The sequence below is a fragment of the Mobula hypostoma genome, chromosome 15, assembly GCF_963921235.1.
Source record: "Mobula hypostoma chromosome 15, sMobHyp1.1, whole genome shotgun sequence".
Classification (NCBI taxonomy): Eukaryota; Metazoa; Chordata; class Chondrichthyes; order Myliobatiformes; family Myliobatidae; genus Mobula; species Mobula hypostoma.
Window position 1 is genome coordinate 55,067,023 of NC_086111.1, and position 26,074 is coordinate 55,093,096.

General features: G+C 40.2%; 1 protein-coding gene across 1 annotated transcript in view; it reads right to left on the bottom strand.

Annotated features, from left to right (window-relative positions):
- Window positions 1-26,074, bottom strand: part of LOC134356872 (voltage-dependent L-type calcium channel subunit alpha-1D-like) — a 395,212-nt gene that overhangs the window by 6,534 nt on the left and 362,604 nt on the right. Inside the window, exons 43-48 of the mRNA XM_063068094.1 lie at window positions 25,532-25,648; window positions 22,289-22,656; window positions 7,512-7,538; window positions 7,050-7,199; window positions 5,804-5,970; window positions 3,747-3,868 (exon numbers count right to left, since the gene is read on the bottom strand). Coding sequence (XP_062924164.1) covers window positions 3,747-3,868; window positions 5,804-5,970; window positions 7,050-7,199; window positions 7,512-7,538; window positions 22,289-22,656; window positions 25,532-25,648 — 951 coding nt within the window. The remainder of the gene's footprint in view (window positions 1-3,746; window positions 3,869-5,803; window positions 5,971-7,049; window positions 7,200-7,511; window positions 7,539-22,288; window positions 22,657-25,531; window positions 25,649-26,074) is intronic.

Below are 26,074 nucleotides of genomic sequence, written 5' to 3' on the forward strand. Positions count from 1 at the left end.
GGGATACTAAGTTCCAAAGAGAAGAATTTCTCAACAATCAGTCAGTTCCGCCAGATCAGTCTCCTGAATGTGGAAGGAAAGATCTTCTTTGGTGTCGTGGCTCAAATACTCTCAGCTTTTTTGCAGAGCAACAGCTTCATCGACACATCAGTGCAGAAAGCAGGAATGTGTGGTTTCCCAGGATGTCTGGAACACGCAAATGTCATCTGGCACCAGATACAAACTGCGAAGAAAGAAAAGAAAGACGTGCACGTGGTCGTCCTAAATCTTGCCAATGCTTTTGGGTTGGTGCCTCAGGAGTCTCTGTGGGCAGCTTTCAACTGTTTCCAGGTTCCAGAGGGCATCACAAAGCTGGTCAAAACGTACTTACAGGATCTGCAGTTCTGTGACACAACACAAGATAACACCTCCACATGGCAGCACCTTGAGACAGGCATATTGGCGGGCTGTACCATCTCTCCTCTGGCATTTATCATGGCAATGGAGCTCATTATCCGAGCATCACAATGGGTGATCGAAGGGAAACGCTTGAAGAATGGGCTGCGTTTTCCTCGAATCAAGGCGTACATGGATGACATGACCAAAATAACATCAACAAAAGCAGGCAACAAACACCTGCTGGATAAACTCCAGGGAAACATCAAATGGGCACAAATGGAGATCAAACCCAGTAAGTCTCACAGTATCTCAATTGTCAAAGGCCGGCTCACCGACATAAGGTTTTGTATCAACGCTGAGCCAATACCAACTGTCCTGGAGAAGCCCACCAAAAGCCAAGGACATTGGCACCACGCAGACCTCAGAGACACAGAGCAAGTGGAACAACTAAGGCAGGATACAAACAGTGGCTTCAAGCTAATCAACAACATGGCTCTCCCAGGGAGGTTGAAGCTTTGGTGCTTTCAGTTTGGATTGCTGTCCCGACTTATATGGCCAATTACTATCTATGAGGTCACTATGTCTCATGCAAATCAGCTGGAGAGGCTGGTAAGCTCACATGTGAGGAAGTGGCTTGGGCTACCAAGATGCCTTAGCCCCATAGGACTTTACGGGAACAGAGCCCTTTCTATGCCAATTTCTGGCCTAGTGGAAGAATACAAATGTGCCAAAGCAAGGCTGGAAATGACACTCAAAAAATCTCGGGACCAAATCGTAAGAGGCGTTGCTCCTGCTCTAGCAACGGGGAAGAAATGGACCCCAGCCTCAGCAGTACTGGACGCAGAAGCCACCCTCCGACACTGGGGCTTAGTGGGCTATGTCCAACAGGGCAGAGGAGGCTTTGGTCTTGGAGTGATGAAACCTACCTGGTAAAAGGCTACTACAACTGAACGCCGGCACCTGGTGGTAGAGGAGGTGCGCCACCAAGAAGCAGCAGCCAGATGTGCCAAAGCAATGTCCCAAGCCAAGCAAGGCTGCTGGATGAGGTGGGAGGGTGTTGAGAGGAGGAAAATCACATGGAGTGAGCTGTGGAGCATGGAGTCAAACAGATTGAGCTCCATCATCAGAGCAACACCTGATGTCCTGCCCTCTCCTACAAACCTAAATCTTTGGCTGGGAGAGGATCCAGCCTGTCCTCCGTGCGCAGTTCCGGCATCCCTCAAGCACATCCTGGTTAGTTGCAAGACCAGCCTAATACAAGGCAGATACACCTGGCGACACAACCAAGTGCTGAGGTGTTTGGCACCTGAACTTGAGTGTAAGAGAGTGACCACCAATGCCAGGCCTCTCAATGCCCAGACAACGGTCCCATCATCCTTCATCCGGAAAGGAGAGAAACCGGGGGCTAACCCCTTGCCTCATGACTCATGCCCATTGAGCGCAGTCAGGGACTGGGAATTGCGTGTTGATTTAGGCCAGAAACTTACCTTCCCATCTGAACTTGCAATGACCAACCTGCGGCCTGACCTGGTCCTTTGGTCCAACTCCTGTCTTTATCATTGAGCTGATGATCCCCTGGGAGGATGCTGTGGATGAGGCTTACGAATGGAAAAGGCTGCGATATGCCAATCTTGCAGTTGAAGCAAAGGAGCGAGGCTGGAATGTAAAAGTGTACCCAGTTGAGGTGGGGTTCAGGGGCTTTGTAGCCAGTTCCACCGTAAGGCTGCTGAGGGAAGTAGGAGTCAGAGGGCAGGCCCATAGGAAGGCAATCAAAGCACTTGCTAATGCCGCCGAAATCAGCAGTCACTGGCTGTGGCTGAAAAGAAGGGATGCTGTCTGGGCTGCCAAGTGACCATCTGGGGACTAACCATGTGACACACACTCAGGTCTGATCAGCCTGTGGTGGGCCTGCCTCGGCTGACAGTGTCTCCTGATAAAAGGCCGAAACACCCAGTGATGTCGAGGTACACAACTGGAGATGTGTCGTAATGGTAGTAACATCATCTAGTGGTCATCTTTAAGAACTACTTCCACTCAAGTCAAGTGCAGTGCAGAAACTTTAGGGATTGTAACATTCAGTCCTATTAATCAAACAAAGACTTCAAGTATTGAATGTCACATCAAATTTCAAACTGTTACTTAATGCAAGATGGGCCTTATTCCAGAACTGTTCCTAATGAATGACTGCAAGTTTATAAAGAAAAAGGGCACCATGGTAGTGCAGTGGTTAGCGCAATGCTATTACAGCTCAGAGTTCGGGGTTGAATTGTGACATTGAAAGGTATTTATATGTTCTCCCTGTGAACGCAAGGGTTTCCTCTGGGTGCTCTGGTAACCTCCCACAGCTCAAAGTGGTCACAATTACAGTAACTGGTTATTCTAAATTGTCCTGTGATTAGCTTGGTGCTAAATAGGGGGGTTGCTGGGCAGCACAGCAGGGCCTAATCCACACTGTATCTATAAATAAAATAAAATGTAAAATAATATAATATCAAGGTCCAGTAACCAAATTAATAATTTTTTCTGCCACCATCCAACTAGGCACAACAAGACAGAGATAACAAAATAAATCAGATTCATTTTCTACGTTTCGGGCCGAGACCCTTCATCAGGGTCTTGACTTAAGTGGAAGTAGTCCTTAAAGATGACCACTAGATGATGTTACTCCTGACGAAGGCTCTCGGCCCGAAACGTCGACTGTACCTCTTCCTATAAATGCTGCCTGGCCTGCTGCGTTCACCAGCATTTTTTATGTGGGTTGCTTGAATTTCCAGTATCTGCCGATTTCCTCGTGTTTGAGGTTTATTTTCTGCTCATCTGTAGAGAAAAAGTATCAGGACTGATGAAGGGTCTGAGCCCAAAACATCAGCCGTCTATTTCCCTGCAGAGATGCTGTATGACTTACTGAGTTTCTCCAGTATTTTGTGTGCGTTACACTGATGTTTGCTGCCATTTCACCACGAATGAACAATAGGCAAGTTATCAGATCAGGGACGTATTATCATATTCACTCGAAGAGCTTATGTGCGCGCGCGCACGCACACACACACACACACACACCCTTTATCAGTAATTAGTTAGAAAGTTATCAGAAAAAAGTAGTGGTAGTGGTCATATCAGGTCCAAACATCACAGGAAACCCATGATAAATTAATTACACTTGTGATGTCGTTACCCGGTGTGACTTAGCCACTCACCATTTTTAATTTTTTCAGCTTTGTGATATTTTGGAAAAATATTGTGCGCAGAATTCAATTTATTTTTGTCAATGTACTTAATCATTTGAAAAACACGATTTGTTAAATTATTATTTATATCCAGTGTGATTTTGTTTATGTTAGACATCAAGAAATGCACAGAAGATTCACCTGATGTTGCATTAAATGTAGTGGCAGAGCCGTACGCTGTTGAAATATAGGGGACAGGGAGATATCATCCTGACTACTTTGCCTGCGTAGACACTCAAAATTGAAGGATGGTCTCCGATTTGCTGTGAAAACAAATGTAAATGATTTGTTAAATGTAAATGATTAACGATTTATGAAATTAAAAAAGATGATCATTTTGGATACTTTTATCCAGATTATAAAACGTCATTTGTTCTTTTAGATCTTTATCAAATTTGACTTCATTAATCTGAAGTGAACTGCACAGACTGAACAACGCTCAAATCATGAGCTGAGTTCTTTGGCTCAGTTCTTTTAATGAGGCTGTCACCTTTAAGTTATGGCACACTGGGCTTTTACACTTGCATCTAAATCCTGCTGATATTTATTAATATCTACAATACCTCCATGATGAAATTTTCAAATATGTGTTGCTGAAGCCATACCCTATACCAACTCCCACCTCACTCTTCAAAAGCTTCAGCTAGTTCAGAATTTGGTCTGAGATGTCTTACCCAGAAAGGATCTCTCACCTCTGGTTTCTATCATGATCATTTGCCATTGCACCCTAATGTACTGGAGTGGAAAACTAATCATTCACCACATATATTATTTAGCCTGCACTATTTAGTCTTCCTGACACAACGTTGTATCTCCAGAAATTCTTTCTGAAACCAGACTGTCTCTGGACAATCTTTGTCCAATCTCAGTCAAAAACTTATTACCTATGAGCATTGTTTTGTTTAATTTCTTGCTCAATATTTATACTGTAAACCACAGTGACCCACCATAAGAAGTTGTTTCTATGTTAGACTTCACACATTGCCAATACGGGATACTTGTACTGCAGTTCAATGTGCTTGCATTGAGATAAGCACCCATTAATACTGGAGTTTTCTTTATGAACGTTACCACTAAACTTTGTGAGGAAGCAGGCTTTTTTTTTTGCTACACCAAATTGGCTGCAAACTTCCAGCACATTTAGTACAACACTTAAACAACAAGAACAACATCTGAGGAGCTTGTAGGTTTTCAGTGAAAAATCAGATGACAGTAATTATTAAATAGACTGATTATATAAACCACTCAAAGTATTTTTCAAACAAAAATAAATATGCCAAAAGTAACTCAGTGGCCACCTTGTTAGGTACAGGAGGCACGTTGTGTGTTCACAGATGCTGTCATGTGTTGTAACGCTTGGTTATTTGTGTTACTGTCACCTTCCTGTCACCTCGAATCAGTCTGGCCATTCTAATCTGACCTCTCTCATTAACAGGGCATATTCACCTACAGAGTTGCTGCTCATTGTATGTTTTTTGTTTTTTGCACCATTATCTGTAAACTCTATTGACCGTTGTGTGTGAAAATCCCAGGAGATCAGCTCTTTCTGCGATACTCAAACCACCCCATCTGGCACCAACAAGCTACAGTCAAAGTCACTTAGATCACATTTCTTCCCCATTGTGATGTTTGGTCCGAACAACAACTGAACCTCTTGACCATGTCTGCATGCTTTTATGCATTGAGTTGCTGCCACATGATTGGCTGATTAGGTATTTGCATTAATGAGCAGGTGTACATGCGTACATAATAAAGTGGCCATTGAGTGCATATTGTTGCTTAAGCCCGATTAATAAAAGGAGCAGATAATTCTGTTATATTCACATTCCAATGACCTAATCATAATATCATTTTGTTCCCAATTAACAACAGATTAAAAACTGACATGTGAGAACTCCCTTTCCTGGTTTGAAATCATTCATTATGTATGAAAGAAGTAAATAGCTTCTAAATATATAATCATTTTGTTTAGTATCTTGCACATTCTAGAAAAAATAATTACTTCTTAGCAGTCAGTTTACCATATATGTAGGCAATTGGGTTCAATAAAATATTTACAAAAGGTACATTTTTAAAACTTATTCTTTTGCAATATTGTCTTGTCAATTTGCAATGAATAAATGAAGAAGTGTTGTTTATTTCACATTCAAATATGGCACAAAAAAAGTAATCTTTATCTGGTCATGGAAATTATTCACCTGTAGGTGTAGGTGGAAGCAATCGTCGCCGTGGCGAACGCCGGGGTTCAATGTAATAATGGTACTCATCATCTTCATAGGAACCACAAGGATGATGATAGCCTTTTGGTCTTTCAAAATCCACGTCATTATTTTGAATTTGATTCTGATAGTCTCTATGGATTTGCCTTTGTGGTACATGGGATGAAATAAAAAAAATACTGAGAATTTTCACAAACGTAATATGGCTAACAGCAGTACAATTTGGCAGTGTTCTTGCATTTTCCACCAGATGTGGATGAGAAAACCCTACTGTACTGGACTCTATCTTTACCTGTTGGAAAAGCTGAAGAGTTTTAAAGTTTTTTTGACATTCAGAAGCATTTAAAACAACAAAAGATTAAGTGAACAATTAAAACAATGTAAAACTTATCATTTTACAAACATTTTAGGTAGCTTTAACTTTAAAAAAAAAGTGTATAAATAAATGGAACCATTAATGAAACTGAAATATTTAATAGCAAGGAATTTGTCTTCCCCTACATTTATTATTCACAGCCCACTGTTAACATTAAAATCAATAGGGTTGCAGATCCTGTGCTAGATTTAACCTGGCAGAAGACCCGAAAGCCTACATCCCATCATCAATTAGGACTAGTTTCCACTATTTGATCGAATCCCTAAGTTTGGGAAGTACATGTTTGATTATGGAAAACCTATTTAGGATGGTGGTGAATATTGGTAGTAAAACCTATTAAGAATGTTAAAGCTAATATCTGTGAGTTCACACAGAACAGATTCTCAGTGGGAATTATTTATGTGGAGGAGTGCCTATAGGCAATAGAATTCTCATTAATGTATGTAATCCACTTAAACACTCTTTGTTAAACCTTGAAAGATGTTTCCTGCCCCTGCCAATCTGCAGATTGGGAATAGGGTATTCCACTACTAAACTGGTATAATTTGCATCATAGAATTGGCATAAAACATAATGCCTCAAAAATAGTTCTATTAAAGCAGCAATAATCTTTTGTCCTAATGAAATATTAAAAATGGTGGGGAAGGGTTCAGAATGTGTTGTTTATTTCACATTCACATATGGCACACTGCAAAGGAATAATTGCCCCTATTTTTTAATGCGTAGAGGATAATGGAATTGAACTCTAAAAACTGTGGTGAGACTAAAACAAGTTACATTAAAAACAATCGAACTTTACTTAGCTCATAGCTGATTTTTAAATATATTAGTACTACAAAAGTATCTTACTTATCCATTGTTTGTATAGTATCCTCTTCATAGTATTCCTCCCCACTATAATATTCCTGATCTCCTGAATATTGCTCCTCCTCAAACCAATCATCTGGTCTTGTCTCCTCTCGACAAATTGTGGGCAGACAGCTTTCGCCAGAATCTGATCTATAGAAAATCAAGACATAGCATTAATACTGGGCATTCTTTTATTTAATAGATTTCAAAGCTGCTACCACATGCAAAGCTTACAGATACATTAAAACATTTATGTGCAGAAAAGAAAAAACTTATAAACTGCAAACCTGATTATGTACTGCAATTTATAGAATCAAAACCAAAATAAACATAAAATATATATAAATTTAGTTGCTATTTCAACATTAACAAAATAAAACTATTAAGTATTCTGCTGTCAAGACAGTGAATATATGTTAAAAATGAAATGTGTAAAGAATATGAAGATTTAAGAAAACATACCTAGTATTAGTTTCATAATAACGTATTCTGGTCCAGAAAGTAGGAAAAATTAAGGAAATACAGAAATTTCAATAACTTTTCTGCTCATACATGAAAAGATCTTTCAAGATTGACAGAAATTAGAGGCAGATCCACACATGTTCAATTTCCTACCTAATTCACATACTGTTTGATTCCCTATATGGCCAAATATCTATTAATCTCAATCTGAATAAAATCAATGAATGAACACCCACATCCTTTCAATGGTGAAAGCTATCATGGAAAAAAAATGCTCACTTTGGGGTTGAATGGACAACTCAATATTGTGATGCCTGGTTCCAAATTTTATCTGAGGAAACAGCCTCTCAACATCAACACTATCAGCACCTTGCAAAGTGTCTAATTCAAATGTGTATTGCCCAGTATTACTCCATCTTTCTTGGACAACTAGTGGTTTTCCACATAGATCTGTTCTGGGGTGCCTGCTCTTTGTGATTTTATAAATGACATAGATGAGGAAGTGAAAGGGTAGGATAGTAAGTTTGCAGATGATACAGTGGTGTGAAAACTGTAGGTTACAACAGGACATTGATATGATGAGGAGCTGTGTTGAGATGTGGCAGATGGAGTTCAACCCAGAGAAGCGAAAAGTGATACACTTTGGAGAATCAAACTTGAAGGCAGAGCACAAAGTTATTGGCAGTATTTTAGCAGTGTGGAGGAACAGGGATCTTGGGATCTTCTGAACACTTTCCATAGATCCTTCAAAGTTGCCATACAAGTTGATAGGGTGGTTAAGAAGGCATATGGTGTGTTGTCCTTCATTACTTGGGGGAACTGAGTTAAAGATCCAAAAGTTAATATTGCAACTCTGCAAAACTCTGGTTAGACGACACTTGGAGTACTGGGTTCAGTTCCAGTCACCTCATTATAGGAAGGATGTACAAGCTTTAAAGAGGATGCTATTTGGATTAGAGAGCACATGTCTTATGAGGAAAGGTTGGAGCAAGCTAGGGACTTTTCTCTTTGGACTGAAGGAGAATGAGAGAATACTTGATAGAGGTGTGCAAGATGATAAGAGGCATAGACAGAATGGACAGCTAGTGCTTTTTCCACAAGATAGTAAAGGCTAATAAGAGAGGACATAATTTTGAGGTGACTGGAGGAAAATTTCAGGGGGAAGGTGGATGTCAGAGGTAGGTTTTTTACGGAGTAGGAAGTGCATGGAATGTGCTCTCAGGGTGGTGGTACAGGAAAATACGCTACTGATGTTTAAGAGACTCTTAGATAGACACATGGATGAAAGAAAGATGGAGGACCATATGGGAGAGAAAGGTTAGATTGAACTTGAAGTAGGTTAAAAATGTGGCATAACATCTGGGGCCAAAGGGCTTGTATGTGCTGTGCTGTTCTGTTCTATGTTTTAGTAACCTCATGATTTACTCCCTACATTCTTTGTACACTGCTGGAACACTCAAGCATTTGTTGTCCAGTCCAAATGTTCCTATACTAAGCAACAGCATACCCAGTAGCTTCCCAAGAGCCATTTCTAATAGTAGCTTATTATCTGAGGTAAAATCCCACAACAGTGTGTTGAAATTTGAACTAATTTCTCCAAGCTAATGGATTTTGTACTACAGTAATAACCACCACCTGAACCTCTGCTTATCTAATAGATTTATAGTTCACTACCTCCAAGGGAATTAAATCCTTTATTTAGGTACAGAGAACTAATCTGCACATAGTACTTAAGGTATGGTCTCAGCAAGACTCAACACATCTGCAGCATGACGTTCTTATTCTTCTACATTAATCTTACATTAAAAGCCAACAGATTATTAGTCTAATTGCTTATTGTGCTTATGTTAACCTCTACTTTTAGATTCAAACGTATTATGTTAAAAGGTTACATTTAACATCAAAACGATGACTCTTTTCTCATGTGGACCGCCTATTGAAATTCATGCTTAATTTACCATCCTTACCCAAAAGGAGTTTGAAATTGGTGTAATTGTAATCAGTGGCATAGAAAACTGAACCTCGAAATGGAAAAAAAGTTATAATGTTTGTTGAGATTTTAAGTGTAAACATAACCTTTAATGAAATTTAATTAATAGCCTCTAAATACCAGGATGTCATTGCATCTGGTATTAAAATCTCCAATCATACTAAAATGATCTGATAATTACAGTAAATGAAGCTACCAAGATTTGCACAATTTTTTTTTACTCATTTTAACCACAGGACAAAATTCTTTCAATTGCTAATTTTAATAGCTGGAAATTGCAGTGTTCGGACAAAACAAAAATTAGCGATGAGTTTCAGAGTGGAGTAAACTCAACTGGAAATAAACCCAATATTCTTGGTTTACCCAATGCATACTTCATGCAAATTCTGTAATCTTTCTAATAATGCACCTATTTAATCTGCTGCATTCTTAGAGGGAACAAGGTGTTCATGCCTCAACAATGGCAGAAAGCCATCTCCTGATTCAATGACACCATCTGCAACAAAAAAGGCATAGCAGTCATTTCAGTCAAGGCATGAAGGGACACAGAAGGAGGCAGAAGATTGGGGCTGAGAGGGAAAATGGGTCAGCCATGACGAAATGGTGGAGCAGATGTGATGGGCCAAATGCCTAATTCTGCTCCTATATCTTATTTTAAAGTTGAACTCAGCTGGTGTCACAAAGGAGGTTAAAATAAAATTGTTGCCACATGGTGCACAATTTTGATTGGAATCATGATAGTGAATTGTCCTGACAGTAATTCTCAGACTTTGATTAAACGGGCAAATATTTTATAATTTTTATACTTTACTGATCTTGTGACATTATGTTGTATTTATCAATATGACCTCGGTGTAAAATCAAAATGCATTACAATCTAATGATTATTTGATAAATACAGTATGAACACAAGTGAACCCAAAATTAGATAACATAAGTTGTGAATATCAAGCAGTAGCCACGTTCATAATCTGTAACCTTTCTGCCTTGCTACAGTTGTTTATCATTTATCATTTCATGTTCAGTAACAGGATACCTTAGAGCCAGGACCTGACTGAAGAATGCTATTACACACATTCATAATAGCCTCTACCGCTTCCCTGGGCAGAGAATTGCACAGATCACTACTCTCTGGAAAAAGCAGTTCCTCTTCACTTCAGTACTAAACCTACTCCCCTGAATCTTGAGGCTACTGTCTGTCCCCTAGTTCCAGTCTCACCTACCAATGGAAATAACTTTGCTGCTTCCATCTTATCTACCCCATTCATAATTTTTTTATATTTCTATAAAATCCCCTTTCATTAATCTGAATTTCAGCAAGTAGCTAGGCTCCTCAATTTCTCCTCATAGGCTAAACCTTATGAACCTCCTCTGCACCACCTCTAAAACAAGCATACCTTTTCTCAAGTAAGGAGATCAGAACTGCACACAATACAGTAGATTTGCCGCCTTGATAAACTGTTGCACCTGCAAAACAACCTTTTGCAATTCATGCACCAGCACACTCTCTCTACACAAAAGCATGCTGCAATCTTTCAGAATTTAAATAATAATCTGATCTGCTACTTTTCCTTCCATTGCGGATGACCTCATTTACCAAAATTGTACTCCATTTACTAGACAACTTGCCCAGTCACTTAACACACACACACACACACACATATAATTTAGTATTCAATTACCATTCAATTTAGTACCATCAGGAAACTTAGATATGCTACATTTACTTTCAAATTCAGAACACCAAAAGATGATGGCTCTATAGCCAACCACATTAGTCAGACACACTATTACCAAAAGTGGCAAGTAACAGAAAATTTTTAATTGGATCTTATGGTATGTGGGTGGTCATACCATTTTCTAATTGCCTTTGAAAGGATTGTGGTGAGCAGCCTTCTGAATTAGAACATAAAAGACATAAGAGCAGAATAAGGCTATTCGGCCCATTGAATCTGCTCTATTTGATCATGGCCAATTTATTTTCCCTCTCAACCCTATCTCCTGCCTTATCCCTGTTAATCTTTGATGTCCTTACAAATAAAGAACATATCAACCTCAGCCTTAAATATATCCAAAGACTTGGCTGCTACAGTCATCTGTGACAATGGTTTCCAAAGACCACCAACTTCTGGCAAAAGAAATTCCTCATCTTTTTTCTAAAGGGACATCCTTCTATTCGAAGGCTGTGAATTCTAATCCTAGACTCCCCCATTATTGGAAAGGTCCTCTCTCAGCCTTTCAATATTCAGTGGGTTTCAATGAAATTCCTCCCTCATTTCTTCCAAGCTCAAGCAAGGACAGGCCTGAGCCATCAAATGCTCCCCACCCATTAACCCTTTGTTGACAGTATGTTGACAGGCCAACTGGGGGGATTGCCATACTATATCTAGTATTAGGTAATGAACCAGGTCAGGTCACAGATCTCTCAGTGGGTGAGCATCTGGGGGACAGTGACCACCGCTCCCTGGCCTTTAGCATTATCATGGAAAAGGGCAGAATCAGAGAAGACAGACAAATTTTTAATTGGGGAAGGGCAAATTATAAGGCTGTAAGGCTAGAACTTGCGGGTGTGAATTGAGATGATGTTTTTGCAGGGAAATGTATTATGGACATGTGGTCAATGTTTAGGGATCTCTTGCAGGATGTTAGGGATAAATTTGTCCCAGTGAGGAAGATAAAGAATGGTAGGGTGAAGGAACCATGGGTGACAAGTGAGGTGGAAAATCTAGTCAGGTGGAAGAAGGCAGCATACATGAGGTTTAGGAAGCAAGGATCAGATAGGTCTATTGAGGAATAAAGGGTAGCAAGAAAGGAGCTTAAGAAGGGGCTGAGGAGAGCAAGAAGGGGGCATGAGAGGCCTTGGCGAGTAGGGTAAAGGAAAACCCAAAGGCATTCTTCAATTATGTGAAGAACAAAAGAATGACAGGAATGAAGGTAGGACCAATTAGAGATAAAGGTGGGAAGATGTGCCTGGAGGGTGTGGAAGCGACCAAGGCCCTCAATGAATACTTCTCTTCGGTATTCACCAATGAGAGGGAACTTGATGATGGTGAGGACAATATGAGTGAGGTTGATGTTCTGGAGCATGTTGATATTAAGGGAGAGGAGGTGTTGGAGTTGTTAAAATACATTAGGATGGGTGAGTCCCCAGGGTCCGACGGAATATTCCCCAGGCTGCTCCATGAGGCAAGGGAAGAGATTGCTGAGCCTCTGGCTAGGATCTTTTTGTCCTCGTTGTCCATGGGAATGGTATCGGAGGATCGGAGGGAGGTGAATGTTGTCCCCTTGTTCAAAAAAGGTAGTAGGGATAGTCCGGGTAATTATAGACCAGCGAGCCTTACGTCTATGGTGGGAAAGTTGTTGGAAAAGATTCTTAGAGATAGGATCTATGGGCATTTAGCGAAACATGGTCTAATCAAGGACAGTCAGCATGGCTTTGTGAAGGGCAGATCGTGTCTAACAAGCCTGATAGAGTTCTTTGAAGGGGTGACCAGGTATATAGATGAGGGTAGTGCAGTGGATGTGATCTACATGGATTTTAGTTAGGCATTTGACAAGGTTCCACACTGTAGGCTTATTCAGAAAGCCGGATGTCATGGGATCCAGGGAAGTTTGGCCAGGTGGATTCAGAATTGGCTTTCCTGCAGAAAGCAAAGGGTCATGGTGGAGGGATTACATTTGGATTGGAGGGTTGTGACTAGTGGTGTCCCACAAGGATCTGTTCTGGGACCTTTACTTTTCGTGATTTTTATTAACATCCTGGATGTGGGGGTAGAAGGGTGGGTTGGCAAGTTTGCAGATGACACAAAGGTTGGTGTATTGTGGATAGTGTAGAGGATTGTCGAAGATTGCAGAGAGACATTGATAGGTTGCAGAAGTGGGCTGAGAAGTGGCAGATGGAGTTCAACCCGGAGAAGTGTGCGGTGGTACACTTTGAAAGGACAAACTCCAAGGCAGAGTACAAAGTATATGGTAGGTTACTTGGTAGTGTGGAGGAGCAGAGGGATCTGGGAGGTACATGTCCACATATCCCTGAAAATTGCCTCACAGGTAGATAGTGTAGTTAAAAAAGCTTATGGAGTGTTAGCTTTCATAAGTCCAGGGACAGAGTTTAAGAGTCGTGAGGTAATGATGCAGCTCTATAAAACTCTGGTTAGGCCACACTTGGAGTACTGTATCCAGTTCTGGTTGCCTCACTATAGGAAGGATGTGGAAGCATTGGAAAGGGTACAGAGGAGATTTACCGGGATGCTGCCTGGTTTAGAGAGTATGCATTACGATAAGAGATTAAGGGAGCTAGGGCTTTACTCTTTGGAGAGAAGGAGGATGAGAGGAGACATGATAGAGGTATACAAGGTATTAAGAGGAATAGATAGAGTGGACAGCCAGTGCCTCTTCCCCAGGGCACCACTGCTCAATACAAGAGGACAGGGCTTTAAGGTAAGGGGTGGGAAGTTCAAGGGGGATATTTGAGGAAGGTTTTTTTACTCAGAGAGTGGTTGGTGCCTGGAATGCACTGCCTGAGTCAGTGGTGGAGGCAGATACACTAGTGAAGTTTAAGAGACTACTAGACAGGTATATGGAGGAATTTAAGGTGGGGGGTTATATGGGAGGCAGTGTTTAAAGGTCAGCACAACATTGTGGGCTGAAGGGCCTGTACTGTGCTGTACTATTCTATGTTCTATGTTCTTTCATTCCTGGGATCATTGTCATAAATTTCCTCTTGACCCTCTCCAATTTCAGCACATTCTTTTTTAAGAATGGGGCCCAAAACTTCTCACTATACTCCAGATGTGGTCTAACCACTGTTTTATAAAGCCTCAGCATTGCATCCTTGTTTTTGATTTCCAGTCCTTTTGAAATGAATGCTAACATCGCGGTTGCATTCCATACTACAGAATTAACCTGCAAGTTAACCTTTAGGTAATCCTGCATAAGTCCCTTTGCACCTCTGACTTCTGAATTCACTCCTGCTTTAGAAAATTGCTGGGAAAAGTACTCCCAGAATGCTATCGAGTAGTGAGTTCCAGGGTTTGGACCTAGTGAGGAAGAACAATATCAGTAAATGGATATTATTGGATGGTGTGCAACTTGCAAGGGAACATGGAGATGATGGTGTTTATAGGTCCTGATGTCTGTGTTTTTGCTGGTGGTAGAAATTATCATTATGGGAGCTGAAGTCAGAACAGTTGAAATGAGTAATTTTCCTTCACTATAGGTCACCAGTGGCCTCAATGTGTAATTTTCATGTCCGTACATACTGAAGCCAAGTTGACCAGTAGCAAATAGGATGAATACGTATGATGTGGAGGGGTAATTATCTTGAGGAATGTTGGGCCTGCATTCATCCAAAGGAGTGGTGAGTATTTAATCACACAAAGTCTATATTTGATGGATTCATAGCAAGGGAACCATCCAGTCGCCCTCTGCTTTCAATAAATGATTAATAACTGAGCGCAGGTAGGAGATCAGACCAGGAATTCTCAGAAGTGTCACCAATTCTACCACATTCCACTCATCATTTACATTTAAGATCAGGAGTGAGACTATCTATCAATGCTTCTAGGGTCTGGTTCCGATCACAACTATTCAGATAATAATGCAACCAGTCTGTTGCATGATATATACTACAAATAAGCTTTCCTACAGACTCAAGTACTCAACAACTCACAAACCTTCCTTCAACAGCACTTCCCTCCACCAAGACTGATAGGATGAAGAAAAAAACAACAGCTCAAAGTTGCCTTTCATGGACATATCCCAGCATTTCCTTTGAATTAATATCCCGAATAGAAACATAGAAACATAGAAAATAGGTGCAGGAGTAGGCCATTCGGCCCTTCGAGCCTGCACCGCCATTTATTATGATCATGGCTGATCATCCAACTCAGAACCCAGCCTTCCCTCCATACCCCCTGACCCCTGTAGCCACAAGGGCCATATCTAACTTCCTTTTAAACATAGCTAATGAACTGGCCTCAACAGTTTGCTGTGGCAGAGAATTCCACAGATTCACCACTCTCTGTGTGAAGAAGTTTTTCCTAACCTCGGTCCTAAAAGGCTTCCCCTCTATCCTCAAACTGTGACCCCTCGTTCTAGACCTCCCCAACATCGGGAACAATCTTCCCGCATCTAGCCTGTCCAATCCCTTTAGGATCTTATACGTTTCAATCAGATCCCCCCTCAATCTTCTAAATTCCAACGAGTACAAGCCCAGTTCATCCAGTCTTTCTTCATATGAAAGACCTGCCATCCCAGGAATCAATCTGGTGAACCTTCTTTGTACTCCCTCTATGGCAAAGATGTCTTTCCTCAGATTAGGGGACCAAAACTGCACACAATACTCCAGGTGTGGTCTCACCAAGGCCTTGTACAACTGCAGTAGTACCTCCCTGCTCCTGTACTCGAATCCTCTCGCTATAAATGCCAGCATACCATTCGCCTTTTTCACCGCCTGCTGTACCTGCATGCCCACTTTCAATGACTGGTGTATAATGACACCCAGGTCTCGTTGCACCTCCCCTTTTCCTAATCGGCCACCATTCAGATAATAATCTGTTTTCCTATTTTTGCCACCAAAGTGGATAACTTCACATTTATCCACATTAAATTGCATCTGCCATGAGTTTGCCCACTCACCCAACCTATCCAAGTCACCCTGCATCCTCTTAGCATCCTCCTCACTGCTAACACTGCCACCCAGCTTTGTGTCATCCGCAAACTTGGAGATGCTGCATTTAATTCCCTCATCCAAGTCATTAATATATATTGTAAACAACTGGGGTCCCAGCACTGAGCCTTGCGGTACCCCACTAGTCACCGCCTGCCATTCTGAAAAGGTCCCGTTTATTCCCACTCTTTGCTTCCTGTCTGCTAACCAATTCTCCACCCACACCAATACCTTACCCCCAATACCGTGTGCTTTAAGTTTGCACACTAATCTCCTATGTGGGACCTTGTCAAAAGCAGAGACTTTCCATGTCCCGGGGCATATCATCAATTTGTCAGGTTACAGCAAATCTCCCTTAATCTGGCACACCATAACACATAAGAATTAGGAGATTCCATCATGCCTGATTTATTATCCCCCTCAACCCCATTTTCCTTGTTTCTCCCTGTAATCTTTGACACCCTGACTAATCAAGAACTTATCAACCTCTGCTTTAAATATAACCAGTGCCATCTGTAGCAATGAATTTCACAAATTCACTACCCTCTGGCTGCAGAAATTCCTCCTCATCTCTGTTCTAAAGTGATGTCCTTCAGTTTTGAGTCTGTGCTAAGACTACCCCACTATAAGAAACATCCTCTCAAAGTTTTAGATTTGATCAGAAAATCTTTCTTTTTTTTTTGATCGTATCCTCAAAATGGACCGCCCAGTCCCTTTTTGTTGTTTTTTTTATATATAGTGTAGTGGGGTTTTTTTCCTCTCCTTTTTAAACTCAATGTTTTTTCTTTCCTCTTCATGAACTGATAAGAGGAGAATTGCTGTTTTCATTTTTTTATTATATATTTTATACTAGCTTAACAATATGTATGATTTTGACAATGTCTATCTTAATCTCAGTTTGTATTGTTACTGATATATATATTTGAAATAATTCTCCTTTTGATTGTATTTATGCTCCTTTTAAATCAATAAAAAGATCAATAAAGAAAAGAAACATCCTCTCCACATCCACTCCATCTAGGCCTTTCAACATTTGATAGGTTTCAATGAGATCCTAGCATTTTTCTAAACTCCAGCCAGTATAAGCCCAGAGCCATCAAAAGCTCCTCATATGTTAACCTTTTCATTCCCAGGATTATTCTCATGAACCTCCTCTGGACTCTCGCCAATGTCAGCACATCCTTTCTTGGATAAGGCACCCAAAACTGCTCACAATACTTCAAGTGTGGTCTGACCAATGCCTTATAAAGTCTTAGCAATACATCCTTGCTTTTATATTCTAGCACTCTTGAAATGAATGCTAACATTACATTTGCCTTTCTCACCACCAACTCAACCTGCAAATTAAACTTCACAGAATCAGTGTATGAGCACTCCCAAGTCTTTTACACCTCCTTTTCTGAATTTGCTCACCATTTAGACAATAGTCTACATCTTTATTCCTTGTAGTTAAGTGCATGCCCATGCATCTCAAAGCATTCTATACATACATCAAGAGCAAGAGGATAGCTAAGGAGAGGGTAGGACCACCCAAGGATAAAGGGGGGAACATTTTCTTCATGCAGAGGGTGTGGGTGTGGTTCTTAATGAGTACCTTGTATCAGCATTTACCAAGGAAAAGGACATGGAGGATAGGGAGATCAATGCCAAGAACAGTGCTAGGACATTTTGAAGTATGGGAGGAGGTAGTGTTAGGTGTCTTAAAGAGCATTAAAGTGGATGTCCTCAGGGCCTGATGGGATATATCCCAGGTTACTGAGAGAGGCAAGAGACTGAGAGATTGCTAGGCCTTGACCAATAATTCTGAGTCCTCTCTAGCCACAGGTGAGATCCCGGAGGATTGGCAAGTAGCTAATGTTATTTCATTATTCAAGAAGGCAAACAATGATAATCCTGGAAACTACAGACTGGTGAGTTTTATGTCAATGGTAGGAAAATTATTGGAGAGAATTCTTAAGGATAGAATTTAAGAGCATTTGGAAAACTATGACCTAATTAGGAAGAGCCAGCATGGCTTTGCATGGGGCAAGTCGTGTGCTGATAAGTTTGTGAATGTGGGATGGAGCACAGCCAAGTTAGTTTAAAGGGAATGTGAGAACTAGGTAAATATTTAGTTCTACATTAGTCTGTCCTACAAGGTTGACAAATTAAAATGCTCACTCTGCTTTTCTCCCTCTACAGATACTATCTGTATTTCCAGTGCTCTGTATTTTCATTTCAAATTTCCAGAATTTGAAGATTTGCAATGCTCTCACTGTGAATACCATTTTCTCTTCTTTATATTCTTCTCAGGGGCTCCCTGGGTTGAACAGAAACAAAGGGGAAAGAGGCTCCCTCAGTTTGAATACAGAGTAGAACAGAACAGCTCCGAGTTTAAGTGCATTAAACATAGCACAGAAGTCAGATGCTTACATACAGAAGAAGAGACAGGCTTCCTCTGGTATAATATCAATATGAGATGGAGACTTGGTGACTGTGTTACTGTGGTTAGAGCTCAGCCATGTCTGCTTAGAGAGAGTAAAAAGAGTATGTGTGCAAAGTCTTGAAGCAGAGCACAATCTCCAACTGTTTTAGACTCCCATACCATTCAACAGCACTCTGTCAAGACTATATTTGGTTTTGTTAGAATTTTCATGTGTCATACCAGTGCCCTCAAACTTTTGAGATATGGTATTTCAAACACTATGAGTCAACTTGCTTTATATTCACTAGATGGAGCCTCAGGCTTTTAGCATTAATAGAACAAATCACAAGCTAGTGACGACATCTATTGGAATTAGCATAGCAAGCTCAGAGCAAGGATTCAATAACCATGAATTGATGAAGTGTGTGTCAACTGAGTTATGTACTGACTAGGAAGGTAACGTCAGCATGCAGGTTTTCCCCTTACTCTGTGAAACCTGCTGGGCAAAAGTTCACCTGCACTAAAAGAAATTGTGCCTAGGTAGCTTCTGCTTTGCAATATGAAGTTCAGACCCTGGAACATCAAGTTGCCGGGAGAGGGACACACTTGTCACAAGATGAGCTCCCCAACGATAAAGATTTGATGATTCAGCGTCCCCCGCCACAGAGGTGGAATTGGCAGCTGTGAAGAGACCCCTGGCTTGACAGAATCCTGCTGAAGGGTTTCGGCCCGAAATGTTGACTGTATTTTTTTCCATAGATGCTGCCTGGCCTGCTGAGTTCCTCCAGCATTTTGTGTGTGTTGCTGAGGCTCCTGGCTTTCCTACCAAGGCTTTCCAGGGCTGGTTTGATGACAATGACAAGAAAATCCAGAAGCTAATTGGCCATAAACAAGAACTTTGTGCATTAGAAGCTGCTTCTTTCCTCAAGAGAAATAAAATAACACAACAGGTGCCTGAAGGAAGAGATCCAGCAAAAAAGGAAAATTGGGGCCCACAGAATGTAAGGTGGATGAAGAGAACACAGGAGGCTCTGTGACTCATGGGCAGTCATAACATAAATGAATGTTTTCAGCACTGCAAAATCCACTCATGATCCAAAACATCTAAGACTAAGAGACAAGAATTAATCTGAGAGGCAATCAACATTCACTGGTTCATGGTTTTGACATAAGCATCCTTCATCCTTCAAGCTACTACTCCTAACCAAAGAGAATAAAGGAGGCCAATAAGACCTCTGGGGCAGACAGTATCCCCAGTGAAAACCAAGGCGGTCAATTTCAAATCCATAATTTCATTGTCCAGAACTGGGAAGAAGAGAATAAGCCAGGACACCTGTGGTAATTCTGACATCTTCAACAAAGAACATGTTCGACTTTGGTAACTATATAAAAGTCTCTCTGCTGTCTACAAAACTGCCTCATAACTTTCCTCAGCCTTTCTCACAATAAGCTTGTGCCTCAATCCATCAAACTTCCCACAGGACTGGAGCTAATCTTCAGAACTAATGGGACCTCAGGAATGGCAATTCAGAATGAATCTGATTAATAGGTTTGAGGAGGCAGATGTTACTTGTGTTAGCACACGTTCTACGGCCGAGCACCAAGACCTCATCAACTCATTCACTAAAGCATTTGAATGGATGGGTCATGCACCCACAAGACAAAGATCCTCCACGAATGTGGTCCCCATTGTACCACACTGTCTTCTGACAACAAAGGTTTATATCAAGACCCTGGAAAGTGTGGACCATTTTCCATTTCTCAGAAGCCATTTCTTGGTGAAGGAAGACATCAATAATGAAATTCACCACTACCTTCAATACACCAACACAGCCTTTAACCAACTGAGGCCACATATACACTTCTGTCACCTGGGCTGCCTATATTGGTCATCTCAATACAGCATAAAAATACCACTAATACTGCATGCAAAATCCTCCTTTTTTTTTCAGTGCCCCATAGAAAGGATTCTGTCTGGGTGAATAACAACTCGCTATGGCAACTGCTCTACACATGACTGCAAGAAATTACAATAGTTGTGGACACAGTTCAGCGTATCTCAGGAATTGGCTCTTCTCTGTGGATTCTGTCTATATTTCTCACTGACTCAGTAAAGCAGCCTGCATAATCAAAGCCCACCTACCCGGACATTACCTCTTCTCTCTTCTCCCTTCTCCCATCAGGCAAATGATACAAAAAGATTGAAAGCTCATATCGCCAAGCTCAAGGACAGCTTCTATGCCACTGTTACCAGACTCTTGACTGGACCTCTTATACAGTAAAATGGGCTCTTGGCTTCACAATCTACCTCGTTAAAATCTTGCACCTTATTGTTTCCCTGCACTGCACTTCCTTTGGTACCTTTTACTGTTTATTCTGCATTGTCATTACTTTACCTTATTCTAGCTCAATGTAATGTGTAATGAAAGGATTTTAATATGAGTGTGTAAGACAAGCTTTCTAATGCATCTTGGTACATGCTTCAATAATAAACCATACCAGATTTATCGGAAGACTATGAAACAGTCAGTGTTGTCTCCCAGGACAACATTCTTAACACTGAGGCTGTCTAGTTGGGCAGGCCACATGCCTTATACTGGATAGAAAACTATTCAAAAATTTCTTTGAAGTAGTACCTCTTTCCCACTGATTCCTGGGAACCTATAGTGCATGGAATTCAATTTGGATTTATGGATATTATTGAGAACCTCAAGACCATACATCATGAGCAGACAAAAACTCTGTGCAAGTGGCAGAAGGGCATATTGCCTCACAGACCCTACCTACCCATTTGCCAATATCATCTTCTCATCCCAACTTTGGTTCTCATATTGTTCTCACTAGGCATCTCAGAACCCAGGGGACAGGAATGGAAATAAGTCATTCTCTGCTTTGAGGGACTGCTTAGATCTACTCAAGTTTAGAGAGTGAGAGAATGAGAGTGGATGTAATTGAAACTTACAAAACTTTGGTAAGATTCTGGATGCAGACAGTAATGCTCACCCTGGGTATGGTATCTCGATCAAAGGGTTATAGTCTCAGTTTACAGGGTAAGATATTTACAACTGAGATAAACACAATTCTCTTCATTCTGAGGGTAGTGAATCTGTGGAATTTGCTTTCGCAGAGCTGTGGAATTCAAGTGCTGAATATTTTTAAATAGACACATTTCTAGATGCAAAATGCATCAAGAGGTACAGGGAGAGATTGGGCAGATGATTATTCACGGTCATATTGAATGGACTATTCTAGCTACAATTTTCCATATTTCAATGTTTTCACTAATCAAAAGAGAAATTAAACGGCACAAATACTGATCCTGCTTCAAAAAAGATGCACCTCTTGTCCACATCAATTTGAGGCTAATGTACCAATAGCCCTTTAATGAAAGGGGGCACTAATCTCCGCCTTCTGCATGAGACAGGTGAAGGAATGGATCTTTCAATGTGCAAGTTTAGAAAGACATTTTAGGAAAGTATGTTTGATATGCACTTTCAATACCTCAAAAACAACCAATTTAAATGAGGCACCAAGAAATGTAAAAGAGCATTTGAGTAGTTAAGCTGTTTATTTTTAACTGCACTTTTTCATTTTCTCATTTCATTTGCTGTCCTTTGTTTAATTATTTATGATGAAATAAATTACAATGAGGAACGGCTTTAATTAAAAACATTGCTTTCATTACAGCAAAAAGAAGGTATTGAAATTCTTACCTTCTGGTGCTTGATTTCCTTGGGATTTCTTGGTCTGATGCTTGGGAATTGTGATTTTTTCCTGTTGGCTGTTCATGATTTAAGGAGCCATTATCTTTTCCATTTGCAGTTTTGGATACATTTGCATTGTTGAGGTTCACATTAGTGGAATTTGGTGATACCTTTCCATGAAAACTGTGGTTATGCTGGTTGTGCGATATGGAATTCTCAGTGTTGGTGGAAGGAGGGTGTTTGTCATAATCAGCGGTTGGAGGAGTTGAGGATCGTGTAACCTGCAGAGGTCGTTGTGTGACATTTGTTTGTTGTAAAAAATTCCTTTCCTCTACAGCCATATGATTGACATGGTTGCCAAAAAGGCCACCACTTCTCTTCAAAACAGCAAAAGAAAGATGGTCCAAATTAAATTCCATTTTAAGTTACTAAAAGGCAGATTAAGCTGTAATATTCTATCATTAATACAGCAAACATCATAAAAAGTGTTATATTAGACAAAGAAAACTTGAAATTTTATTATAGAAATTAGCCATGTAATACCAGAGCTACTGAAAGCATGGCCAGGTAAGCCTCCAGATCATCACAACCTTGGTCTCATCATTGACCTTGAAGCATGGGTCTTAGTTTGAGGCTGAATTTTTGCCAGTAGTCATTTTATCAAGGTATCCCTGTTTGCTGTTTCAGGTAAAGGTGCCATAAGGATGCAGTTGGTCATTGGTTAACATCCAAGACGACTTTGCACTATGTTGTATTTCCCGTAGACTGATGATCGCAGGCAGAATCTGGATGCATTACAGTGGCTGGAACTGTGATGAAAGCTTGTTCTGTCACAACTTCCATCCAGATTGTATTGCTATCGAACCCCCAAATCTCAGGCATGGTGATTGAATCAAGAGCAGGTCAGGACATAACAATTCTCACTCCTGTTGCACAGATACAGTATGTCTCCTCTTAATTCATAACACAATGGAAAACAATGAGGTAAAAGCAAAACTGCTTTGTACTGCTATGAGAGGGATCAGTAATCAGCAAGCGATGCAAGCTTGAGTGAATTTGTAAGGATTCATTTCACATGCAGAATGATGCTTACTCAAATGCCAATGGTTGAAAGTACATGTAAGTAATTAAATCAAATTTTGCTTTATAATTTGGTGCAGACTTTTAATAATAAGTGAAGATGCTAACTGAACACTTCCTGGCACCTGATTTATTTTGTTTTGATAAAAAGCGAGTGTAATGGCTTTATTTTGCTCATGATACCATGATGTCCTGATCATATATTAATTTGTTGGTTTGCTTATTTAGTTTTTGGATCTGTGTATTATTCCTGTCACCTCAGCTTGTCAATACTAATTCTCCCTTGCCTTCAGTTAGTTTGTTAAAATCTGCAGCAGGAGAATGTTTTCATTCTTCATTATTAAGCATATTTCAAAAGCCTCTTAACCAAATGTAACCACTATATTTAAACCAGGATCACTGTCCTGAGCAAAGGAGAACACTACCTTGATTAGCTTTTCTCACTGTTGTTGCCATACAGATTTTTCCATACTGGATTTTGAGAAGGTACTTTAAAATTTGCCCTGAGTATTTTTTTAAAGAAACCTCTGCAGCTTTGATTCTTGTTTGATTTATATCAGTAAATATTAGTAAAACTTAATTGTTAATTGTTCCTTTATTTATTGGCAACATTGGAAAAACGGAATGGTTGAACTAAATGGATTTTATTTTCTTCCTAATGTCTTCTGGTTTAGAAGTAATACCAATTACTGATTTAATGTACATTCAATAATGTTTTGGGAATACAAACAGGTGTTAATTAGCAATTAATTATTTCAGTTTTTACTAATCTATTTGAGATAGATAATTTACTTCTACGTGCAAAGCATTCTAGGCTAGAAATTCTGCTTGGCTAGTATTAGACTGGCTGCCAGTTACATGCTCAGCCCAAAATCCAATTGTCTTTAATGGTATTTAATGGCCAGAAAGAGATCAACCAGAGAAATCTTTACCTCAGAGTAAAGGGCGATATTTATTATGCAAGATACAGAAATTGCACTCAGTTTGAAATTCAGTTTTTATTTGGTATTTAAAATGGTATAAAGCACACACATAGTGTTCATAATATATTGTGCACATACTAGTGCACGTAGACTTGTCATCTGAATGGACTTCTACAATACCTAGGCAAAAGCATTATATCTATCTAACAGCATCTCAAAACATTTTAGTCCACCCTAAAGGATGAGCTTGATGGATATAATGAAGTATCCCAGCAACCATTTTGATCATTGTCCCTTGGCTGAAAACTCCAGCTGTCCCTTTAACAAATGCTGCACAATCTTTGGCACCAGCTGTGATCCTTTGAGAGGCTAGGATCAAAGTGAAGAGAGTGTATTGTGGGGAAGACATCCACAGACCCAGTCGGGCCTGGCAGTTTGAACTGGCAACTTGATGGCTGTATGTAACAAATGGAGAGAAAGGGGCAGGACCTGGCTTTTTGAAGACGGTGTATGACAGGGGAAGGAGAGCAACAGCAGCGAAATCTATGTACGTCAGTTTAGAGGAAGCAGACGTAGATTGGGATTGAAATAATTAATGCGTGGGGTTGGGCAAATGGATTATATCTTGAAAATATCAACTTCTCCCAAGTGTGCCCAGGAATAGCTTCAGCGTCAATATGGTGCAAGTTTCACTGCAAGGCTCCAAAAGGAACATGACATGAAGATTATCGTCATCTTGGCACAAAGCTACAAAGGTGACTCATACCTGAAAATCTACTTTACTCTACCTTATGATTAATTTTCAAATTTGTGATATTAAAAAAACAGCATTATGTCACTGAATTGCTTGGCACTGCAGCCAAAGTGATGCCATAAATGGATCGATAGTAATGGTGTTGACAATAAATATCATGATCTCAAGGCTGAACTTCGGGGCAGTGGCAGTTCTTGGTAAAGTATTAACATCATTGCCTTGGCACCAATGAAAAATCACCTTGAGGAGGACTACTTTTTGAAAATTTTGAAGTAAATCAAATGAGCTAGTTCCCTACCAGCTTGTATTTTGATTTATGCAATTAAACATCAGCTTATCAGCTTTACTCTTCTCAGCAAAGGATTGTCATGTCTGGTAGTTCCTGTTGCAGGAAAATTGGCTCGAGCATTCATTTGGGTAAAATGTTATACCATGACAATCATTTGGTGATTCATGTAACTCAATGTTGGGAACAAGTGGGAACCAACCACTTACTCTGTATATATCCTCATCATCTTCTCGAGCCCCCTCTATAATATCCTCTTCCTGTAGATCACATGAAATTGCTCTACGAATTTCAGGTCCAATGTCATGTAGGGTTCTAAGCCCAGCCTATAAAATAAAATATGTTATCTAGAAATGTCACTTCATATTGATATCCCACTGATATGCATAATCCTTTCACTGAGATGCTGAGTAAGTGGACAGCTATCAGCCTCTGCTAATGTTTACTTAATGTTCCAAAGGAGGTACATAAGATTGGCGTGAGTGTTGTTCCCCCTCTTTGTTGCTCTTGTCCTAATGGCTCAACTGTTATGAAACACTGGTGTACATTTGAGCTAATATTCTATAACTTTGTGTTGCAACTTGTTGAAGCATTGGGTTCCAACATCAAGGTTGGTCAAACTTTAGAGCTGAAGGCTGGATCTGTGTCCAGAAGTCACACACATTTGTTTACACAACATTGAAGACATAACATTGAAATTCATCCCATATACTAATTTCAGTAGCAAAAGTTTACTTATTTATATAAAGTTC